General features: G+C 42.8%; 1 protein-coding gene across 1 annotated transcript in view; it reads right to left on the reverse strand.

Moving 5' to 3' along the window:
- Window positions 1–5,174: 5,174 nt before the first annotated feature.
- The window catches only part of LOC113938446, a 56,014-nt gene continuing 40,255 nt past the window's right edge, over window positions 5,175–20,933 (reverse strand). The window contains exons 3-4 of the mRNA XM_027623854.1: window positions 7,332–7,418; window positions 5,175–5,452 (exon numbers count right to left, since the gene is read on the reverse strand). Coding sequence (XP_027479655.1) covers window positions 5,175–5,452; window positions 7,332–7,418 — 365 coding nt within the window. The remainder of the gene's footprint in view (window positions 5,453–7,331; window positions 7,419–20,933) is intronic.

Raw genomic sequence — 20,933 nt, forward strand, 5'->3', positions numbered from 1 at the left:
TTTGGCTTTTCTCGGGGCTTTCATGGACTGCATCCACTGGCATTTCCAGCTTGCTGGCCTGTCCTGTATCTAGTCTGGGATATATGAGACAGAAAGAAAACCCAGGAGACCCAGTGACATGTCATTTCTCAGTTGCCATGGTCCCCAGCCCGCCTGCCTTCTCTTCACTTAGCGGGAGGAACAGCGCAAAGTTGATCCATTCCATCTTCCCGGAAGCGGAAGTCTTTTGATGTCCTCCGAAATTATTATTTAGTTTCAAGATGACTTTTTCCCATGACAGTTCTATGACTGGATTCATTAATGGACAAATGAGTTATTTTTTCAGGTATTGAACTTTACCACATCAGTAGCATTTGTGTTCATTAAAATTTGAAAGCAAATATAAACAACAAATAGTTCTGATGATAACTGCCTCATTTTAATATTTATGTAGAAGCTGCTGCATCATAAATATTGAGTTATGCTATTATCCCTGTCTATCCTGGCTTTTAATAAATGTAAAATCTGGCAAATATTACTACATCTATTCCTTAGTTAGCTTTGAACTTAAGAATAGAAAATATATTCCCTTATTAAAATTTGAAAAATGTCTATTTCTACAGATCTTATTTACCTATCTCTTTCCCACTACCAAAATATTCTCCCAGACTTGCCCTATCTTCATCATTTTTGTAAATGCAGATAAATATAAAATTATTCACATACCTTTTAGCTATGAAAAAGCAATGAAATAAGTCGTTTCTCATCTGCTCATGGTTTCCTTTCTAACTACGTAGAAAAGAGAAGCTGAAAGTTAAAGATAGGGGAAAATACAAGGGTAAGTCTGGGCCAAAGGGGGTTGATAGCAAGGGGGAAAAGAAGGAGGAGGGGGGAGGAAACTGGGCAGAGAGGAGTGAACATTATAGGAGTCATAGAGGATGATTTGGTGTTGTGGTGGTGAGGCCTAATCTGATTAAAACATGTCTTGATGCTGAGACCCAGAATTTAAGTGTCCATCAATGGATAAATGGATAAAGAAGGTGTGAAATGCATACGCCATCGAATCTTACTCAGCCATGAGAAAGAAGGAAATCCTGCCATTTGCACCAACGTGGATAGACCTTGAGGGCATTATGCTAAGTGAGATAAGTCAAAGGAAGACAAATCACTTATATGTGAAATCTAATAAAACTGAACTTGCAAAAACAGAGAGTACAATGATGAGTACCAAGGACTGGGGAGACTTTCAGAGGTCTAAATTTATAACTGGTAGATAAATATGTTCTAGGGATTTAATGCAAAACAGAGTAACTATAGTCAACAATACTGTATTATAAATTTCAAAATTGCAAATAGACTACTCTCAACAGGAAAAAGAAATGATAATCACATGAAGCCATAAAGGTGTTAGCTGACACTACTGTAGTAATCACATTGCAATATATAAATGTATTGAACCAACTCACTGTACACCTTAAACTTATATAATGTTATAGGTCATTTATATCTCAACTTTTAAAAATTAACCAAAAAAAAAAAAGAGAAGGAATCCTCCAAACCTAAAATTCTAAATGATTCGTTCTTTCCTGCCAATAGCTCCAGGTAAGACCCAAAACAAAGTTTGACTCGATCGAAGGGCCCCTATTTGGGAAACCAGCCTGTGGATAGCTCTCAATGGTGACCTCCCCTGGGACAGAGGGACCATGCTATCAGTTAGAACCTGGCATACCACTGGACGCTTGTCTAGGCACAAGGACATACTGACGGGATGAAATCCACTGGAGGGACACTACCCTTAATGGGACCTCAGGGCCAAAACCTTCTGGAGGGTGTAGCCCTTTGGAGGTTCCAGGAGAAGATACATAGACTTAAACACAAACACATGAGAGGCACCATTGCCAGCATATACGTTCGAATGTAGTTATTCTAATCAGCAAGTTCGGGAATAATATTTCAAACTTCCCTCAAATAAGATCAGAGCCTAGCGATGGTCATTGCTGAGAACTGTCAAAATACATTTCAGCTTGGGGAAGGCTGCAATGGTTTTACAAAGGCTACCGGTGTGCTGTGTTGAGAAGGATCCCGAGGCAGGAACAGGGAGCAGAGCCATGGGGAATGGAGGTGGAGAAGCAGGACACGGTAACATGTCATTAATGCAAGGGCTTCATAGTAAGGAGAGCTATAACTTGCAGAGTACACACATTAGGCTCACTGAGCTCACACTCCGGTCTCTCTGAGAAGATTGGTGAAGGAAGTGTAGTGTCGTGGTGAAGGCTCTGGAGCCAAACTACACAGGTTCAAATCTGGACTTTACCATCCGCCAGGCGTGTGACCGTGGGCAATACTTAACCTCTCCGTGCCTCAGTTCCCTCAAAACTAAAGGAGAATAATGAAACCATGGCAATGGCCTCAACAACGTGTGAGAATTGAATGATTTAAGTTTGGAAAGCAGGCAGATAATAAGCACTACATAAATAAATACATGTTTTTTCATTTGTTATTATTACTTCTGAGTAGTTATTTTATAATATAATTATTATATAATATTATAATAATATAATTATTATTATTACTTTTGAGTAGTTCCCTACAAGATTTTCATCATGTCTTTGGCCACAAGCATCACTGTAATCGGAATTTTTCAGAAAGGAGGGAGAATGGGCCACAAAGCAGGCTGACAGATTTCTCCTCCAGCACCTGGGCCTCACCCAACGCCCATGGCTCCCTAGCGCTCCCAAGACCATCTTCTTGTAAAGGAACAAACCAGAGAGATTGGGGATCAGACAAGCAAGCCCCAGATGCGGTAGGCTGCTCATCATGGGCCGTCTGGGGATGTGTCAGGCCACACGCTCAGATGGTACGGAGATAGCTGGGCCACAGAGCCACCCGCACCCCATTCCGCGGGGCTGTCCCAGGGGCGGGCAGCCTGGCATCCCCAAACCTGCCAGGCAGAGTGTGAGAGGATCCCCAACCTCCTGCGGTGGCAAGCCACAGTCTTCTGCTTGTTTTTCTTCCCGTGTCAAACACCGAGCGCTAGCATCATAAATGAGAAAAAAAAGTCAATAGCATGGAGTACAGTGCTAACAAGGCCAAGGCTGAGTCTTAAGTTCACAAATGCTTTAATTAGCTTTGCTCAGAATCGGCAGACTGTTCCAAAGGCCCAGCCAGCCTTGTTGCAGATGCATTTAGGATAAGCTATTACCATCGCCAGAAAGACCATTGGTAGTGCAGACCGAGCGCTGCTACCCCGAAGAGAAGCAGGTCAATGCCAAGGTGGCGTGTGCCTCTATTATCCTGCAGTGTGTCACAGCTGCCTGTCCTTTCAGCTCACCACCAGCGCACTCTGCCCCGGTCCTTGGGCTCTAAATTCACGGAATACTTGTTACATAGAAGGCACTGAGCTACTGTCTCTAGAGCTACAAAATCAAAGAAGAAAGAAAAAAGAGGAGAGGGGAGGGGTAAAGAATGGGAAGAGAGGAAGGAGGAAACAGGAAGAAGAAAGGAAAGGCAAGAAGGAGGGACAGAAGGAAAGTTTACTCTCCCGTATTCCAATGACTTTGGGGTTTTTCCATCTCTATTATCTCACTTAATCCTTGCACCGACCTTATGGTGAAAGATGTCATGTCCATTTTCCGCATGAGAGAGCAAGGCTCAGTAAGTCACAGTTTGAAAGAAGAGGAGAATAAGGGGGATACACAAAATTTGCAGTGTTATTTTTCTGCCTGTTGGAGCTTGTGGTGGTGATGGAAGGAGCCCTGGGCTGGAATCGGAAGCCCCAGATCCTAGTGGTTCTCTGACTGATGATTTGGGGGATCCTGGAAAAGTCACAGGGTGACCCTGGTCTCTGTGCGGATTGGATTATCCGCGGATTGGACTATCAGGCAAATAGCCTGCAGAGCTTTTAGCTCAGCACTGCAACGTGTTAAAACAAATCAAATCTAAGTGCCATCAGTAGACCGCAATCCACAGACAACCCATCACCACCGGTCCCTGTGATTTTGTACCCTACCACCCCCTGCCTTGGCTCCCTCCCTGAAGTCACTGAAGCTTGCCACCTCTGCGCAGACCCCACAGTTCAGCAGGCTACCTCTAAACGACAGATTGTTTCCAACACTGGTACCAAAAATTCACTTGCAGCTTTCAGATCTTGAAATACCTGCTTTAAATGGAGCACCTGAAACAATTTAAATTTAATAATTTAAAATAATTGACTATTGACAATAATGATCTTTCCAAAGACTTAATTCCCTGTGCTAATGCACCAAATATTCCACTCCTATACACACCTATACATTGGCCCAACGCTTTTGAACAGGCACCCAAGAAATTGGGTAAGATAAAAATTAGGATTTAAAAATAAGGGTTTTAAAAAGGTACCGATCTCTGTACCATTATGAAACTGGTACAGAGCTACTCTTTGGTGTTGAATATTGGTCTGAGCTTTCCGGAGATAGTGAAGAAATTCTTGGGGTGGTAATAAGGCTGCATTCAACCAGATGATTGGATCTGCGGCACTCGGAGGTGAACATAGAGGTTTCCACGTGGATCTTTCAGAACCTTTCTGCTAGGTGACTATGTAAACAGAAAAGAAGTCAATTCTCAGAACACGCCTGCCCGTTGCCCTGCCCATTCTCCTCTTCCCTTCACGCAACGTGAGGCATTTTTTTCCCGGGTGAGGGAAAGCAGTCAGCAGGGCGCAGGTGCCATCTCTGAGGGTACCCCAGGCCACCACTTCACCCTCAGTGCCAACCCCACAGCCGGGCCCTCCCCCACCTGCCAGGATTCCTGTTGAGTGGGCTGACCTCCAGCTGGAAGGGGTAGCCGCAGGAAGCAGACGCCTTCCCTCCGGAAGCCTGGAACCTGTCTGCCACACTTGGAACGTTCTCAGCTGGGTGGCACTTTCTGTTTGTGTTTTGACTACTGTTAGATGTGGCTGTGGGAGCAGGGAGATGCAGATGAGGGCACTTAGCACTTCAAAGAACTGAAGGCCTTCTTCTTATACTTGAGCATCAAGGAGAAAAACCAACAAAGGTGCCCAGGAGCTGGGATGCTGGGCAGCGGGGCGGCAGCCGACAGCCGGGCACGACCACGGCCCCCGGCACAGAAGGAGAGGGGCTGAGGCAGCCTGCAGGTGTCCTCATCAGGTAGGAAAGGATGCAGGTCACATCCCCTGTCACCCTAAGAAACTAAATGCTTTAAGAAGGGAAAAGATGAAGTGCTGGCCGCTTTTGTTTATGAGGTGGTGGGGAGCACAGTGCCGAGGGGAATCGGAGCCCCAGAGCCTGCGGAGTGGCTGAGGTGGCCCAGGTGGCTTCTTGGACTACTGACAACGGCTTGCGCTCTGAACTGCCAACTCCAGCTCGCTCCGATTCCCAGACAGCCAGGCCTCTCATCTCTCCCTTTAGCTTTGTCCTCCCAAGACAGGCACTCAGCATGGGGCCTCGATGAATCCTCCCACGGGCAATTTGATTCCCTTAAAGAGAAGACAACACAGTGAGTGACCTGATTTCAGGGGAGAGATGGCCTTTGAGGAAGAAAATATTTAAACAATAACCATGCTGGATTTGTGCTCCAATTAAAAGGTGAGGAATGCTTTTCAAAATCTTGCCAAAGAAACCCTTAGCATACAGCCACCAAGTCTGTAACACGAGAGCAAAAGGAAGTGTGCAAATCCAGACAGAGGTCACTGATACCGACGCCATCCACACAATTGACCAAAGTGCTTAATTTTTATCTGAGTATTTGATATCATAAAAATAAGGCATAAAACAAACTATAGGAAAATTATATGTTCAATGGTTACATTAATTTTTTTTTTCCTCCTTGGTTATTTGGTGTACACTGAAGCAGAGCAAGGATGTGTCATTGTAGAAGTTCTGGAAAGTTTAGGTGTTTCTGCTTTCTGAAAAACAAAGTTCTAGGGGGAAATGTGAAATTTTCCTTCCTTGAGGATGAAGTTTCTATCTGAAAGTTAAAACATTGATCTCAAATTCAAAAGTTGCATCTCTCCTGTCTCAAACAAAATTTCCAGAAAAGAGAACAGAGAATTGAGACTACCCCTTAACAGGCTTTAAAATTATCGTGTGAGCTGTTAGCAGTAAAAATGACTTCTTTGGCATTACAAACCATACATTGAGAGCAAAATAAACGCAAAGTGGAAATCATTATCATTATCAAATAATACTTTGTTTAATCCTCTTATTAACCAAAACCTTTATAAGCTAACCTATATTTATAAAACAGACACATTATTGGCATCAAAAAAGATCTTAAAAGGACTTCCAGTGCAACAAAGATGATTCAAACCTTTCCAGAACCCAAGAGTATGAGGCATTTGTTAATGACAAGAGTACTATCCTTAACTGAATCTCCAAGCTGTTGCTAGCACAATGTCGCTACCAAAAGTTCAAGAAACTCAAAATCATTCAATGCATTGAAATTTTTGATCTAAGAGAGAGAACTACTTAAGAATTTACAGCCAATTACATGGAAGGAACAGCAAAGTTTTAATAATCAATTATACTGTTGATCAAATTTTTCACCATAGAAATTTTTTAATCAACAATTATGTATTTAAATGGATTTAAAACTCCATCCTGTTCTATTCCTCATCTCCAGAGTTATAATTTTATATACCCTTCTGCCTTGGAGGCACAGAGGGTGCCAGAAGTTTTCTTCAAGATCGATGGAATATTCTGGTCTGCTTTTGCTTAATTTTTGACCAGTGGACGTCATAGAATAACCATGGGAAACCACTTCTAGTAACCATAGACCTTCCTTAAAAAAAAGGTGGGGGGAGGGGGTTTCTGCCTGCTCCCTATACCCACAGCCTCCAGTCTGCAATCCGGAAGGATGAGAGACCCCTAGATGGGTGAAGGTAAAAATAAAAGAAATGGAGAAGCCGGCGCCTTGTGCCAATCGCTATGCACCTGCTAATGAGGCTGACGTGTTTGGACTAAGCAACCCAATTTGCATTTGTCACTAGAGTAAGACATTAGCAGTGTGAATATTGAGAGGGACAGATGTGCCCCAGCAGGACTGCCACCTCAGAAAGCCTGCTGGGCCACCAACACCAGGGAAGCTGCCAGCCCAGGGGAAGCCCCTTGTCTCTGAGGGGTCCATGGCACTGCCAGAAACAGCAGAAGAATAGAGAGACATATGTCCTTCCTCATGGCCCTGAGGTCCTGGCTAATGGACGGGGGACAAATTGGCTGGTGCCCCATTATGTGCTGAATTCACGGTCCTTGGGGATTGTTTGCAGCCTTTTAAATGTAAGGCCCCTCATCTTTTCTGTCTTCCCACCCACCCTCCACCCACTCTTCCTGTGTTCCTGAGGGATGCCAAGATTTTACCGGATTTGACTCTTTTCTGAGCTGGTGTGTGCTGCTTCATTAGTGTCACCAAATTGTCATTCATCATCTTCTGTTTCTTCCAAATCTCTGAAAAAAATAACAGCCCATTAAGTACAGTTTAGAGGAGCTGGTGTGATGCCCTGGTAGATGGAAATCACGTTGGTATTATATCTGATTTTCTGCATAGGTATATTTTCATTACACAATGAGAATTTTACATTAGACAAAATTAAAATTCCCAATCTGCAATAATTTTTATGCAACCTCGCGGTTTAAGACAGGGGTCTGTATTGGGGTCTTTTTCTGTAAAAGGGCCAATAACGTGTTAGGCTTGCATGTCTCTTTCATGACTCAACTCTGCTGTTGTCGGGCAAAAGCGGCCACCGACAGCACATAAATGAGTGGTTGTGGCCATGTGCTAATAAAACTTTATTTTCAGAAACAGGTAGGGGGCCGGATTTGTTCCACGGACTGCGGTTTGTTGATCTCTGGCTCAGTACAAGAAGCTAAATGCACAGTTTTCAGAATTGTGTCCTCGTTTGGAGACACAGATGTCACACCACATCAAAAGCAAAAAGACAGGGGTGTATAAGACAAATACCCCAGGACCTGACCTCGGCTCATTCTCTCATAGCTCAATGACCTTAGCAAAGCCACACAACTTCTCTGAGCCTGTAAAATGAGGATAGGGCCTTCTTCAGGCACCAGCTGGTCATTATTATTAAGTGACCTGGTGTTTTACAGGCTTGGTACAGTGTAGCAAACAGTAAATACACAGTAAAATGTTAGTCCCTCTGACCTCTGCAAGATGAGTTGCTGGTGTCTACCCTTGTACCTTGAAAGGCTCCCTTTCCCACACCCTCCTAAGGCCCCTCCTCCTTCTCTGAGCACTCCGCCTCAGTCGTTCAAGTTTTTGCCTTTCTTCTCCTCTGGACAAGTATCTGTGAGTGTTCTCAAAGGTTCTGGCCTCAGCTCTCTTCTGTCTTCTCAGGTGCCAATACTGTCAGGAAGGAACCTTCCCCTCTACCCTCTTAGGTTTTGTGATTGGGGGCCTGCTAATTAAACAGACAAGAAAAGAAACAGATTCGCAAAAGAAAAGATAGATTTTTATGCACACACATATGTGGGAGTTCACAGAAAAATATGACTCAGTGAGGTGGTTAGAATCAGGGGCTTAAATACTATCTTCGTAGGAGGAGGTGAGGGGTAGAGAATACTGATGGAAAAATATGTGACTTCTTAACAGGAGAAGAAGGAGAAAAGGGAATTATGGGAAAACAGATGACTTTTAGGAAAGATAAATAGGCTCTTATGAGAAGAGATGGCGGGTATGATCATCTTGTGATAATACGTTTAGGTGGGGTGCCGACTTCTCCTACCGGTGGTGAGTTGACCTTTCCTGATTTTGAATGTCCGGGGAGGGGATTTACGACAACTGAGTTCTTTGGGGGGCTCTGCTTTTAGGCAGATAAAGGACTTGCCCCACATAAAAAGAAGAAGGAGAAAGAAGGGAAGGGGGGGAGGAGAAGGAGAGGAAGAGACAGAGACAATGGTAGGAGAAGGAGAAGAAAAAAGAGAGGAAAGGAAAGGAGAGGAAGAAAGAAAGGGAGAAAGAGAGAGATAGGGAGGGAGGGAGGGAGGAAAGAAGGAAGGAAGGAAGGAAGGAAGGAAGGAAGGAAGGAAGGAAGGAAGGAAGGAAGGAAGGAAGGAAGGAAGGAAAGGAAAAGCCTATTCACAAATGCCTTCAGCTCAAAATAATTCGTATGCCACAGTGGCTTATTCCGGAATCGTTCAATACAGACTCACTCTCACACTTCCAACTACTATCTCTGAATCCAGGATTCCCACCCGGTTCTCTCTCAGCTGCAGCCCATCTTTGGGGAGCCCCGCCCACAGTGCCCCTGCTCCTGCCCTGCCCCCCGCTCTGTCCCCATAGACAGCTGCAAGGTGCACAGCCATGCCGATGACCGAGAAACTGACTCCTGCACTAACACCACTGTCCCCCAGGGGCCACACCTGCCACTCCCCACATCTGGACCATTGCCAGCTCCCGTAGATTCAGCCCAAAATCTCATCCTGCTCTTCTCTCCTCTTATTTCGGATCTTCAGTCTCAGCCGAGCACCGAAGTCTCTTTTGGACCAAACGTGAGTCCATTTTGCCAGCTGTGTTGCCTGCTTCTCTGTGTAAAACCAATTCTGTTACCAAACCAGGTTGTTTTGTTGAAAAAGACTATCATTCTGGCTCCTCCCTTTTCCCCATGCTTTTCCCTCTGCCTGGAATGTCATCACCCAGGTCCACCTCTCAAACTCCCGCCCATCATTCAGGGTTTTCCCCGAGGGCCACTTTATCAGACTTTTGTGGCAGGGACACATCCCCGCATTGGGTCTCATTGCTCCTGGACGTAGCACTCTCTGGCCACTTAGCAAATCCTGCCCTCATTCCTGTTATTTGGATCTTTTTCTCTCATCCGACTAAAGTTCCTTGGCAAGAATTGTCCCTCATGGTGTGTCCCCTGCAGATAGCAGGCACTTGGGGGATGTGTGTCTTAGCCACGGTTTCTGGTTCAATGTCAGATGAGGGGGACGTACGCAAAGGAATCTGAATGTGTCGTTTCTCCAGGGCAAGTGGGGGAAAAAATCCCTGGTGTGTCCTGTAATGCTGGTGATCCCTGGCAAACTCCTCGTCTGCTCTGCACTTCTCTCTACCGCCGCTTAAACTAAGGGTAACAGTAGTGCCTACTCCTGGACGGAGGTTGTCCTTAGAGCCTCGCCCCCAGTAGCCTATTCTCTCTCCATGCATCGTGCCCGTTATCCGGAAGGAGATGTAAAAACTGAAAGAAGAAGAGGCAATAAAAGGCTGAATTTTTGACCACCTTTGGGTGCCCAGGCCTGTCGTGATATCTGTTTACTCGAGGTTGTATTTAAGTTTTTTTTTTTAAAAAAAAAAAAAGCTATTTAATTCTGTTCTCTGAACTGGGTTTTTGGGAAGCTATGGAGTCTTAACTCCCTCTATTAGCTTCCTGTCACTCGTGGCCACTTTGGAGTGCGGAACACAGAAAGCAAAGGGTCCCCAGAGCTGCAGGGCCTCTTGGATTCATGGGTCTGCACTTTGGAGGTCTGGGGACCTGCTGAGTGGAGAGCGGGGGAGGGCATGGCGGGGACCTGGATGTGGTCAAACCCGCAAGGCCTCACAGAGAAGCCCGTGCCACCTGCCTGTGAGGGGCCAGCACAGAGAAGCCCTCAATCAGTATGTGCCGTGCGATGTGCCAGTCACACGGAGCAGTGTCTAGAAAGTCCAGAAAATCTGTGTTTTACACACTTTCCCAGTAGCAAATCGAGAAAGTATCTGCACAGAGGCCCAGTGCTATAGGACCCACAGCCCTAGTAAGATACCATCAGGGAAAGAAAATCGAGATAGACTTTTTCACTGAATGAAAATATTTCATGGGGGGGGGGGAAGAAAGAGTTCTCTTGAGAAGAACTTTCTGAGAAGGACAGAGCATTTTCCAGTTGTCTATGGTGTGAAACCCTGTCTTGAGCCCTAAGACCTGCCTTGCAGCTGTGGGCCCAGGCTGTCTTGGATTTGCTCAACCTCTTTGATGAGTAAAAAGCCTGGAAACCTGCTCTGTAAAAACTGAAGCAGGGAGGGGGAGGGGGAAGCAGGGAGGAGAAGCGTGGGTGATCTGAATGAGCCCCCGACATTATTTCTTCTGTTCGAATAAATTTTGCCTTCTGGGAGTCTGGGAAATTATAAATGAAAGAACTACATTTTTAGAAGGAGAAAAAAATATTTTTAAGGAGAATTAAAGAGAAAACATGAAATAATAGGGTGTCATCAAATTGTCCTCAAAAACTTTGGGGGGTGCTGATAAGCAATGATAATATAATAACTTAATGTCTTACTGACCACTGACTCTGGTGGAGCCTCTTTGGAGTATGGATGAAGTAAAATCTTAGTCCTTAAAGAAATTTGATTTAATCAGAGAATTAGGACTAAATGGCATAAGAAAGACAACACATAACTAAAACACCTTATATACTCTGCAAATAGTCGGAAGTGGCTGAACATCTTTGAGTGTCTATGCAAGGAATCCCCAAAGACGTATAAGAAGAAAGTTGAGAAATATTAACCCAGACTCCTCTGAAGGCAGAGGAATAGACCAGTTGTTTCTCAGCATCCCTCCCGGCTTTATGAGGCAGACAGCACTGGGGCTTGAGCACGGGAGAAATTGGGAGGGTTTGGGACAGGTGGACTCTGTTTTCAGATCATAATGTGTAAAAATGCAGATAGTGAAGATAAGCCAGTGACTATTCACTCAACAGTGAGATTTTAATCCAAAAAAGTCTGAAGTATAGAATCACTTTAAAAACCCTGGAGTGCATTTTAAATATGATCTAATTTACAGAAATTTGGGAACATATTCTTTAAACAAAGCCATCTATTCATGTGTATAAATTACAGATAATGTTTCTGCTTATATGCTATTCTTATAAACATATGATAATGCTACTTTGACATTGGCTTTCCTTCTTGTGCTTTTCAGCTTGTTTGTGTTGGAGCAAATGACCATCTGAATACACTTGGCTTTCATAAATATAAATTTAAATATCAGGGATTCGTATTTGACCCTATATTCAGTTATTACTACTGTTGGGGAAGGTCTATGTCAACTCGTGGAGGGGAAGAGCACTCTAAAAGAAAGTGTCTGTAAAAGAAAGTGTCTATTCCTTTCTGTGCTTTTTCCTCAAAATAGCCAGGAAAGAAGCCAAGGGGTTTAAATGGTCTTCCTCCTACTTACTTCCTTTTCTTCTGAAAATAGTTGTTGGAAAACCATAAGCTAAAACCGTTGTAAATTGCCTAGCTCACAGAGAAGCCATTATGCTCTTTTATTGGCACCGGAAGCCTACATGCTGAAGCTCCCAACAGTGACCTGGAGAAGAGTTAAAACAGGAGAGGTGCCTGAGGAAATGTCACTGTGGTTTTGTCCACAAGTGAAGGGAAATGAGGAGGTGAATGATCAACCAATAACCTCGATTCCTGCAGACAGCCCCATGGCTTCACATCCAGACCATTGTCTTTGCATATCAACGAAACTACAAGACGAAACCAGTCCCATCATGGCTCCCTTCCCTCTCTGTCTGCCTGCAAAAACACAAACTTGATGTTCAGTGCTACCCTCATCCATCACTCCATTCCAAGAACTAGAAGTTGGAACTAAGCAGAACCCATTTTTATTGAATGGTTTCAGCTCCCCAATACAATGAGTGCTTAGTTTCCCAGTGGTGGATTTCAGAAGGCCAAGAACTCTGAAGAATAATGGTGCCTTCTTGGTGTTAATACTGGGAGGGAAACCTGAGAAGAAGGAACCCAACTATCTTGAAAGTTAGAACATTGCTCAGAAATACGGTTTCTCCCATGAGAGACTCTGGACTCCGGGAATCAAACTGAGGGTTACAGAAGGGAGGAGTGTGGGGGGATGGGGTAACCAGGTGATGAGTATTAAAGAGGGCACATATGGTGATGAACACTGGGTGTTATACGCAATGAATCACTGAACACTGCATCAAGAACTAATGATGTACTATATGCTGGCTAACTGAACACAATAATAAAAAAATTAGAAATAAATAAAAATAAAATTATAAGTGGAAAAAAAAAACAAAAAAAGAAATACGGTTTCTCAAACTTGGGAATCCAGTGTGAAATGCCAGGGAAGGACACTCTGGGTAGGTGGCTAAGCCCAGAGAGAGGAGGAATTCCCAGCACTCAACATGCCCGGCGTGCCCTTCGGCCAGTGCCCCCCACATGACACATGCAGACCCATCCCACACCTGATGCTGCCTGTGGTGTGTGTGTGTGTGTGTGTGTGTGTGCACGCGCGCACGCGCGCGTGAGTGCACACGGGTGCACACACTTGTGTGTGTGTGTGTGTACCACATACGCAAATTCTCCTGTTGTTTTCTGCTCTCCACCTCAGATGATATGATGTGTTTTGGCAACCTTGGCTCCTTTTGGGGTGTGAAAAACTGTGGCTCCAGTTGAAGTCACGGGGAGCGTAATCTGCCACATCCGTAAAAGAGAAGCACCGGGCCTGCGGTAATCTCCTTCAAAAACGCTGGAGGGATGAAAACGTGGCATTTCTTTAACTGGGCATATGGCATTAGTACTCATGAGTAAAATTTAATGCTTTATTTGAAGATGTCAACGGATTTTGAGGCAATGTTTCTCTTTGGCAATGGCGTGCTTATAAAGTGATTCACTGAGAGTCAACAGCCTGCTAGGAAAACGCACTTGGCGTGAGCAACACATACATTAAGATTGAAAAATTAATTCTGTTTCTGTCTGATGCTACCCAACATTCACATAGCATTGGGTCTGACTAACACCCTTTGGGTTTCAATTCCATTTATTCTTACTAATTTTCTAATTTCCAGGGGGAAGGCATGTTAAACAGGTACAGAGCATCCAGTGGAATTCATTGGTGATGCTTTGTTGAGTTCAATATAAATGGATTGGGGGCTCAGGGTCACATTTCCTTGTAAATCACTACACATAGTCAAAAAAATAGTTTAAAACTTTATGGGCAAAACAGCTGGAAAAATAATTGAAGACAACTAATATTTACATTTTCTTCTCATGACCAATTAGTATTTAGGATCCAATAATACTTAAGTCATATCCTCTCGCTAACTAAACACTGTGATTATGACAAGACATTTTAAACACATAACACTTTTTCATGGTTTTTAGGATATTCTTTAGCTTATTTGTATGATGGTGTGTGTGTGTGTGTGTGTGTGTGTGTGTGTGTGTGTGTGTGTGTGTGTTGTTCCTGTGTTTAGAAAGAAAAATAAAAGTCCAAGTAGAATTTTCAGGTTATGTCTATGAAAGTAACCTTCTGTGTCATATTAATTCAGATTTGTATCTTGACACATTTAGTGATTTTTTTTTTTTTTACAGATCAAAGAAGCAACAATTTTGGCAAACTAACACCCTCATTAAAATGGAGTTAGAATAGGGGTATACAAATCATCAAAAGAAATTTTCACTTAAGAGTCAAAGTAGACCACGGAGTGAAGCCAAGCCCTTCTTTTCTTGAATCAGAGATGTAAGCATGCCAAGCAACAGGAAATCTTGAAATGTGGAAAATCTTAAGGGTCTTCATAGCCTGTTTTTTGGAATTCTGTGTAAGGACAACCGCTTCAAAATGTGAGACCCAAAACCAAAAAAGGATTTAGTATTTTCACTGGGACTTAGATCAAACTGACAGATATCTAACCTCTACTTTCAAGCACAAATGGGTAATATAAAAATAAACTTTCAAGAGTCTATTTGCATATGCTAACTTGCCCACCCTGTTTTGTGGGAAGCATTATGTATTCTCAGGGCTCAAAGAGCAACAAACAGGATAGACAGTATTTATCAGATGCTGCTGTCCCTTGGGCCCTGCCTCTCAGCCTTGATCCCCAACCCTTTAGTAATGCCCAACTGTGTTTATTTATGGGACATTCTTTTGCTGTTTACTTCTCTGGGAAATCAAGGCTGCTGGCTGGTAAATTTCAAAATGCTAGCTTATGGCCTGACAGGAAGCTGAGGCAAAGGGTCTCTATTGTACTCTCAAGGCTCACAGAGTCCCTGAAATGTGCTTGGGCCAGCTTAGTTTCACAATGTTAAGAAATAGGTCTTTCTTCTTCAATTGGCACATAAGTTACTATAACTTACAAGATGCCAATGAACAAGCCTGGGGGAAGAACCAAAAGCTACATTTGAACAACTTTGTGTAGCAAGACTTTGACTTGAGTAGAATTCTTACCATCTATTAGCTACTTAGAGAGATGCAAAATTTTGTAACCTAGCACCATCTACTTTTAAAACCTAGCTCAGGGCTGATTTAGCCTGAAATTTTATTCCCAATCACATGCCTTTATCTCTATAATTAGCAGAATATCTCTTCTTTGGGTTTTGTATTTATCCACAAGTATCATATCAGTACCTAAATCAAGATCACTAAAAGCATGATTCCTTAGGATTACATGATCAATCATTCCCAAGACTAGCTTACATATTGCCAAACTCTGGACACTGTCCCCAGTCCTGTAGATATTTCCCATAATGAAATATCAAATATCCAAATCCAGAAATTTAAAAAAAAAAATTCCTCATAGAGAAAAATTTCAAATAAAGTTCCTACACCATTTATTTGTGAATCTTCTATTATATATTAAGTACATTTATGATTGCTAGATGCCACCTGAGAGACCAGATCATTCACAGTGGCCAACATAACACATTTAATGACCCGAGTACTTCAGTGACAAACACAGACTGAGCACCACTATTTTTATAGTCATTTAATATTTAGGTATTGTTCTCAAGCATAAGTTCATAGTTCTAGCGATCCCCCTAAAGGGCCCAGCTGCCTCCCATCCTTCTCACCTGAAACTTGAAAGTTTCCTTTCTCTATCCAGGCAGTTTCATGAAAGACCCATCATCCTAATGTTTGGCATTACGTTACTCCTTTTATCCAACTGTTGTATAATCATCATCCCATTAAACCTTGCAAAGGCCGTTTTTCAGAAACTCGAACACTAAAGATGTATGTGAAGAATTATCATTAATAATCAACATAAAATAGCTTCCTGTCAAAATAAGTGGGAAAGGACATTTTGCAGTGCCGGACTCCTGATTTTTCTTGTTTATTCCTGTACTCACTAATTTGCAAAATTCTATAATCCACAATGGGTCCCCCTGTCATTAGTGCTAATTAGTGGGATTCTACTGTACTAATAAATCAACATTACCCAAGCACAGTGCATGGAGATGGAGGTTATCATATATCCCTGCCTATGAGTTTTTAAAAATTAGGTAGTGGGGCGCCTGGGTGGCTCAGTTGGTTGAGCGACTGCCTTCGGCTCAGGTCATGATCCTGGAGTCCCGGGATCGAGTCCCGCATCGGGCTCCCTGCTCGGCGGGGAGTCTGCTTCTCCCTCTGACTCTCCCCCATCTCATGTTCTCTCTCTCTATCTCATTCTCTCTCTCAAATAAATAAATAAAATCTTTAAAAAAAATAAAATAAAATAAAAATAAAAATTAGGTAGTGTTCACCACTTGCAGTCCAAATTTTCACTGATAGTGTGACGTGGGTCCCATTCCATAGCTGGATCTTTACAAAGAGACCCTACGTGTTTTTAATGATTGTGTAGTTGTAGTAAGTGTCACACACTGGGTCTCCCATCATCCAGTGCATAGAAGTAAGAGCTGAGTGATAAAGGAACTTGCACAAAGTCCAATGGGAGAGCTCCACTAAAGAGTTATTTTTCATATGCCCTAAAATGCCCATGAGCCTCCTCCAGGCATATTATTCTCCCAGTCTCCCAATGCTTACCTTCACTGGCCCCAATTCTGCTGACCTAGTGCTCTTCCTTCCCCATTTTTTACTTAGCTGTGAACTATGTACTTCCCATTCATATAACATCGTGTGTGTGTGTGTGTGTGTTTTCTCATGAGAACATTCAGTTGATTAAATTAGACTTCATGGTTGATATATATATACCTCTGCTCTCCTAAGGCATTTATCTGACCTTGGGATCCATTTATTGAACAGTATACTCTTCTTTCAACCTCACATCATCGTTTAATTACAATAGACAAAAATGGTTTTCTTGGCCAGTCCGCACAATGGAAGGTCATATGGTCACTGACCCACATCTATACAGCTGTTTCTCAGCTCTTTGCATGGCTTAGCTCTCTGGTTGGCCAGTAATGGCCCATAGCCAATCCGTGCAAGTGCTCTTCGACTGCACGGCTATTTTACAATAAGTAACATTCAACAGTAGCTGTGCAAGATCTGGGATTTCTTGCCTCTTTCCACGGACATGGGTGTCACAGGAAGTTTCTAGTTCACAACAGCAACACATCGTCCAGTGTCACAGAGAGAGGCGAGAGGCCAGTGGGTCTTCCTCTACAGAGAATCTCTCCAAAAAGAGCAGACAGTTTTTCCTTTGAAATGGGAGCGGGGATTTTCTAGGTGATCTTCCAAGGTGCTTTTAAGTCCCATGACTCTTTGATTCCCTCAGCAGTTGCTTTGAATTGTAATTCTCCCAAATTTTTGTGATCTTGTAACTGAATGTACATTTATATGCACAAATGAATATTCAATGTTAGCTATGCACAGTACATTGAAAAAAAAGTCAAGGATAATTTTAGTATCCCCATACTATACAAAGGGTATTCAGAATCTTACTAATAAATACATTGGCATCCTTCACTACCCTGTAATCCAAGATGGAGAAACTGTCTGGTTTTTGTTAAGCCTGGATGAATTAAAAAAGATTGCAAGATTGCATTTGGGCAAGTATCCTGAAGTTTGGCTGCTTATTCAAATCTTGTGCAAATTTCCGTAGACTGCTGAATTGGTCTGAAGCAAGAGGTTAGCCTATAAATATTATGGACTTTGACATGTCTTTTCATCTGCTGTTTTTTCTATCAGATTATAAAATAAACTTGAGGTGGTTCAGTTAAGTGAGAAAGTATTGAGAGACACACCCCAAAGCCAAGGAGGAGGAAAGAATGATACAAAGATGGGTTATATTGAGTTTCAAACGAAGCATATCGTAGTGGATATGATATAAAATATCATATTTTACCATAGGGGAAATATAATATGTTTTTCTAACCGTTTAGTATTGAGGAAGCCTAGACTGTATTTGCAGAAGGAAGTCTTTGATTTGAGGGAGGTTTTGATTAGTTTTAAGGTCTCATCTGAAACTTCTAAAATGTGATTTCTATTGGAAATCAGGATTGCAAGTGTGCGTCTGTGTGTGTGTGCAGGATTGTGGGGTCCACTAGGAGGACCTGTTGTATCTACTCATCATGGGCTTCCACATATCAATATTTTCCTTTATGACGAATATTGGAATAAACTGGAAATGGTTAGGAGACTATACGAAAAGGAGAGACTCCTTTCGTGTCCTAACAGTATATTGTCAAAAGCTGTTGTGTTAGATGGATTTGGGTATAGACTTAGCCCCTATTTACAGAAATAATGGACAAGACTCGTCTTGGCAATAGGGCTGTAATATCCCAAACATTTCTCCATCACAGCATTTGGCTCTCTTAGAGTTTCATAAAGTGATAATCATATCATTAGGTATCGGTTATAAGTTGTGCCATTATAAACAATGTGATACAGAGAAATTCATTTTCTAAAAATAAATACAGGGGTAAAGTAAACCGTCATGGTGAATAATCAGCCCGGATTTTTCCCAGGTGACTCATGTAAATTCTAAAAATTAGTCCTGACTTCACCTGCTTCGTGAACAACAAAAGCACAAACAGCTGGTTGTAGAGATTCGGGACATAATTACAATTAGTAATTGCTATGTTGTTTCTAAACAGGAAGTTCAGGAGGAAGATCTTAGGATACTCTAAGTGTTTTGCCACAGGATTCTTTTTATCATTTTAAGTTTTGAAAAGAGTCATCGGTGGGCTGCCTCATGAAAACCAAAACTGTTCACTGTCTTGCTGAGGAAGACATCACTCCTCCAAATTTCCGGCAGAAGGGAGCAAAGCGAAAGCACTGCAAATGGAAAATGTGTGTACAAGAAGTGTGCCCAGGAGCCTGAATTCCTAAAATGTGAATATTTTTAATTTCCTAAGAGGGCTTATCATTTGCAACTATTGTATGGAACATATGGCTTACGAGATGCAAGCTGACCCTGGTTGTTACCGTTAGCACCGAAATATTACAAGGAAATCCTTAACGGGTCATCTCTATCACTGTACCACTATACTTACTGTTTGTCCATCGGCACATGTTCCAACGGAGGGTACTATGTTCCAGCAACTTGAACTGGGGCAGTGGTCCTCCACCAGGGTCAGTGTTGCCCCCCACCGGAAGCTTGGCAATGGCTGAGACAATTTTGTTATTAATGACCAGGGCGCAGGAGGGCAGACGCAAGCATCCTAGTGCGTGGAGGGCAGGGGATGCTGCTAGCCATCCTGCCTACCCGGAACAGCTCCTACAACAAAGAGTTCTCTGGCCAAAAATGTCAGCAGAGCCAAATCTGAGGAACCCTGAACTGGGACAGTTGCCAGGGTCTGGTAATATATCAGAGTGTCAATAGTCTACAAGTCTATCACCTGGACGCTCAAAAATAGTGTTCTAACTGTCTCGCCAGTGCGAGACCCTCATGGGTAACTGATTGCTCCTTACAGTAGGGTGCAGCTGGATGGAAATTTGCCTGAAGCAGAAATCCCTTTTGTCTCTCCCTATTTATCATCATCATCATTACTTTTTTACTTTGGTTAGCAGATGTTTCTTTAGTGCTCTGACATCCTTTTTAATTTGCACATTTATTAATTTGGCTGGTGGAGAGTAGAGTGCTTTACCTGCCGAATCCTCCCTGTACCTTGGGACTGGTGGTGTCACATATAAAGAGTTGCCCTGGCCCACCACCCGGCGCTGGGAAGCATTTTTAACTATAGCATCTTTAAGTGGGATCATCGGGTGACCAGTGCAATTTTAGCTTTTCTCCTATCTCACACTCCAAATGAAAGGGACTGATTGCCCCCAAGTCCATTTACTCATCCACTCCAGGGGGAATTGTTTGGATTCTAACATGTACCCTCACAACATCCCATTTATAGCTATGACAAAGAAGTAAGCAATTAATCAGACATCCCTGCTAATAATACTGACCTGCCAGCATTCAAATGCTTTAATTAAAATCACAGCACAATATATGCCAGGGGTAACAGCCTAGCAATGTCTCCACAAGGCAGGAAGCGACTCTCCTTACCAGCCCTGAAGCAAACACATATTATGGGCATCCCTGAGAAGGAAAGAAGGTCTCCAGGGATGGTTTGTGCATGCGGCTGCTCACCTACCAAAGTAGATTATGCCCATATCATGTTCATTCAGATGCTTTAGCATAAAAAGATGTACCCAGATGAGAGGTTTTTCTCTCTCCTTTTCCCTTTTCTTTCTTTCTTTCTTTCTTTCTTTCTTTCTTTCTTTCTTTCTTTCTTTCTTTCTTTCTTTCTTTCTCTTTCTTTCTTTCTTTCTCTCTTTCTTTTTCTTTTTCTTTCTCCCTTCCTTCCTTTCTCTTTCCTTCTTTCCTTCCTTCCTTCCTTCCTTCCTTCCTTCCTTCCTTCTTTCTCCCTCTCTCCCTCCCCTCCCACCCTTCCTCCCTCCTCTCTCTCTCTTTTTTGGGGTGGCGCTGTGCTTACGCAGATGGGGAGGAGCCATATTACACCCAGCAATGTTAGGCTAAATTCACCTCTGCTGCTTCAAAAATAAAATGTCAGTGCAACTTTGAGGTTTGAAAATTTTAAATATCAGTAAACACAGGAAAAGATTTTTTTTCTTCCAGTGTTAACTCACCCTTGCGACAGGTTTCAGCCTCTTGATATTCATGCCGGCTCCCCAATTGTTCTGCCTTTCTTGTACACAGTAAAACCAAGATTTTGAGATCATAAGGATACAGTGCATTTAGAGGTGGATGATTTTGGAAGAATTTGGAAAGACTGCCATCCACTTACTTTTTTGTATTATATGTATACTTAGTTTTTCCCAAAATGGTGTATAATTTCATTGAAAT

This window comes from Zalophus californianus, chromosome 8 (genome assembly GCF_009762305.2).
Source record: "Zalophus californianus isolate mZalCal1 chromosome 8, mZalCal1.pri.v2, whole genome shotgun sequence".
NCBI classification, from domain to species: Eukaryota; Metazoa; Chordata; class Mammalia; order Carnivora; family Otariidae; genus Zalophus; species Zalophus californianus.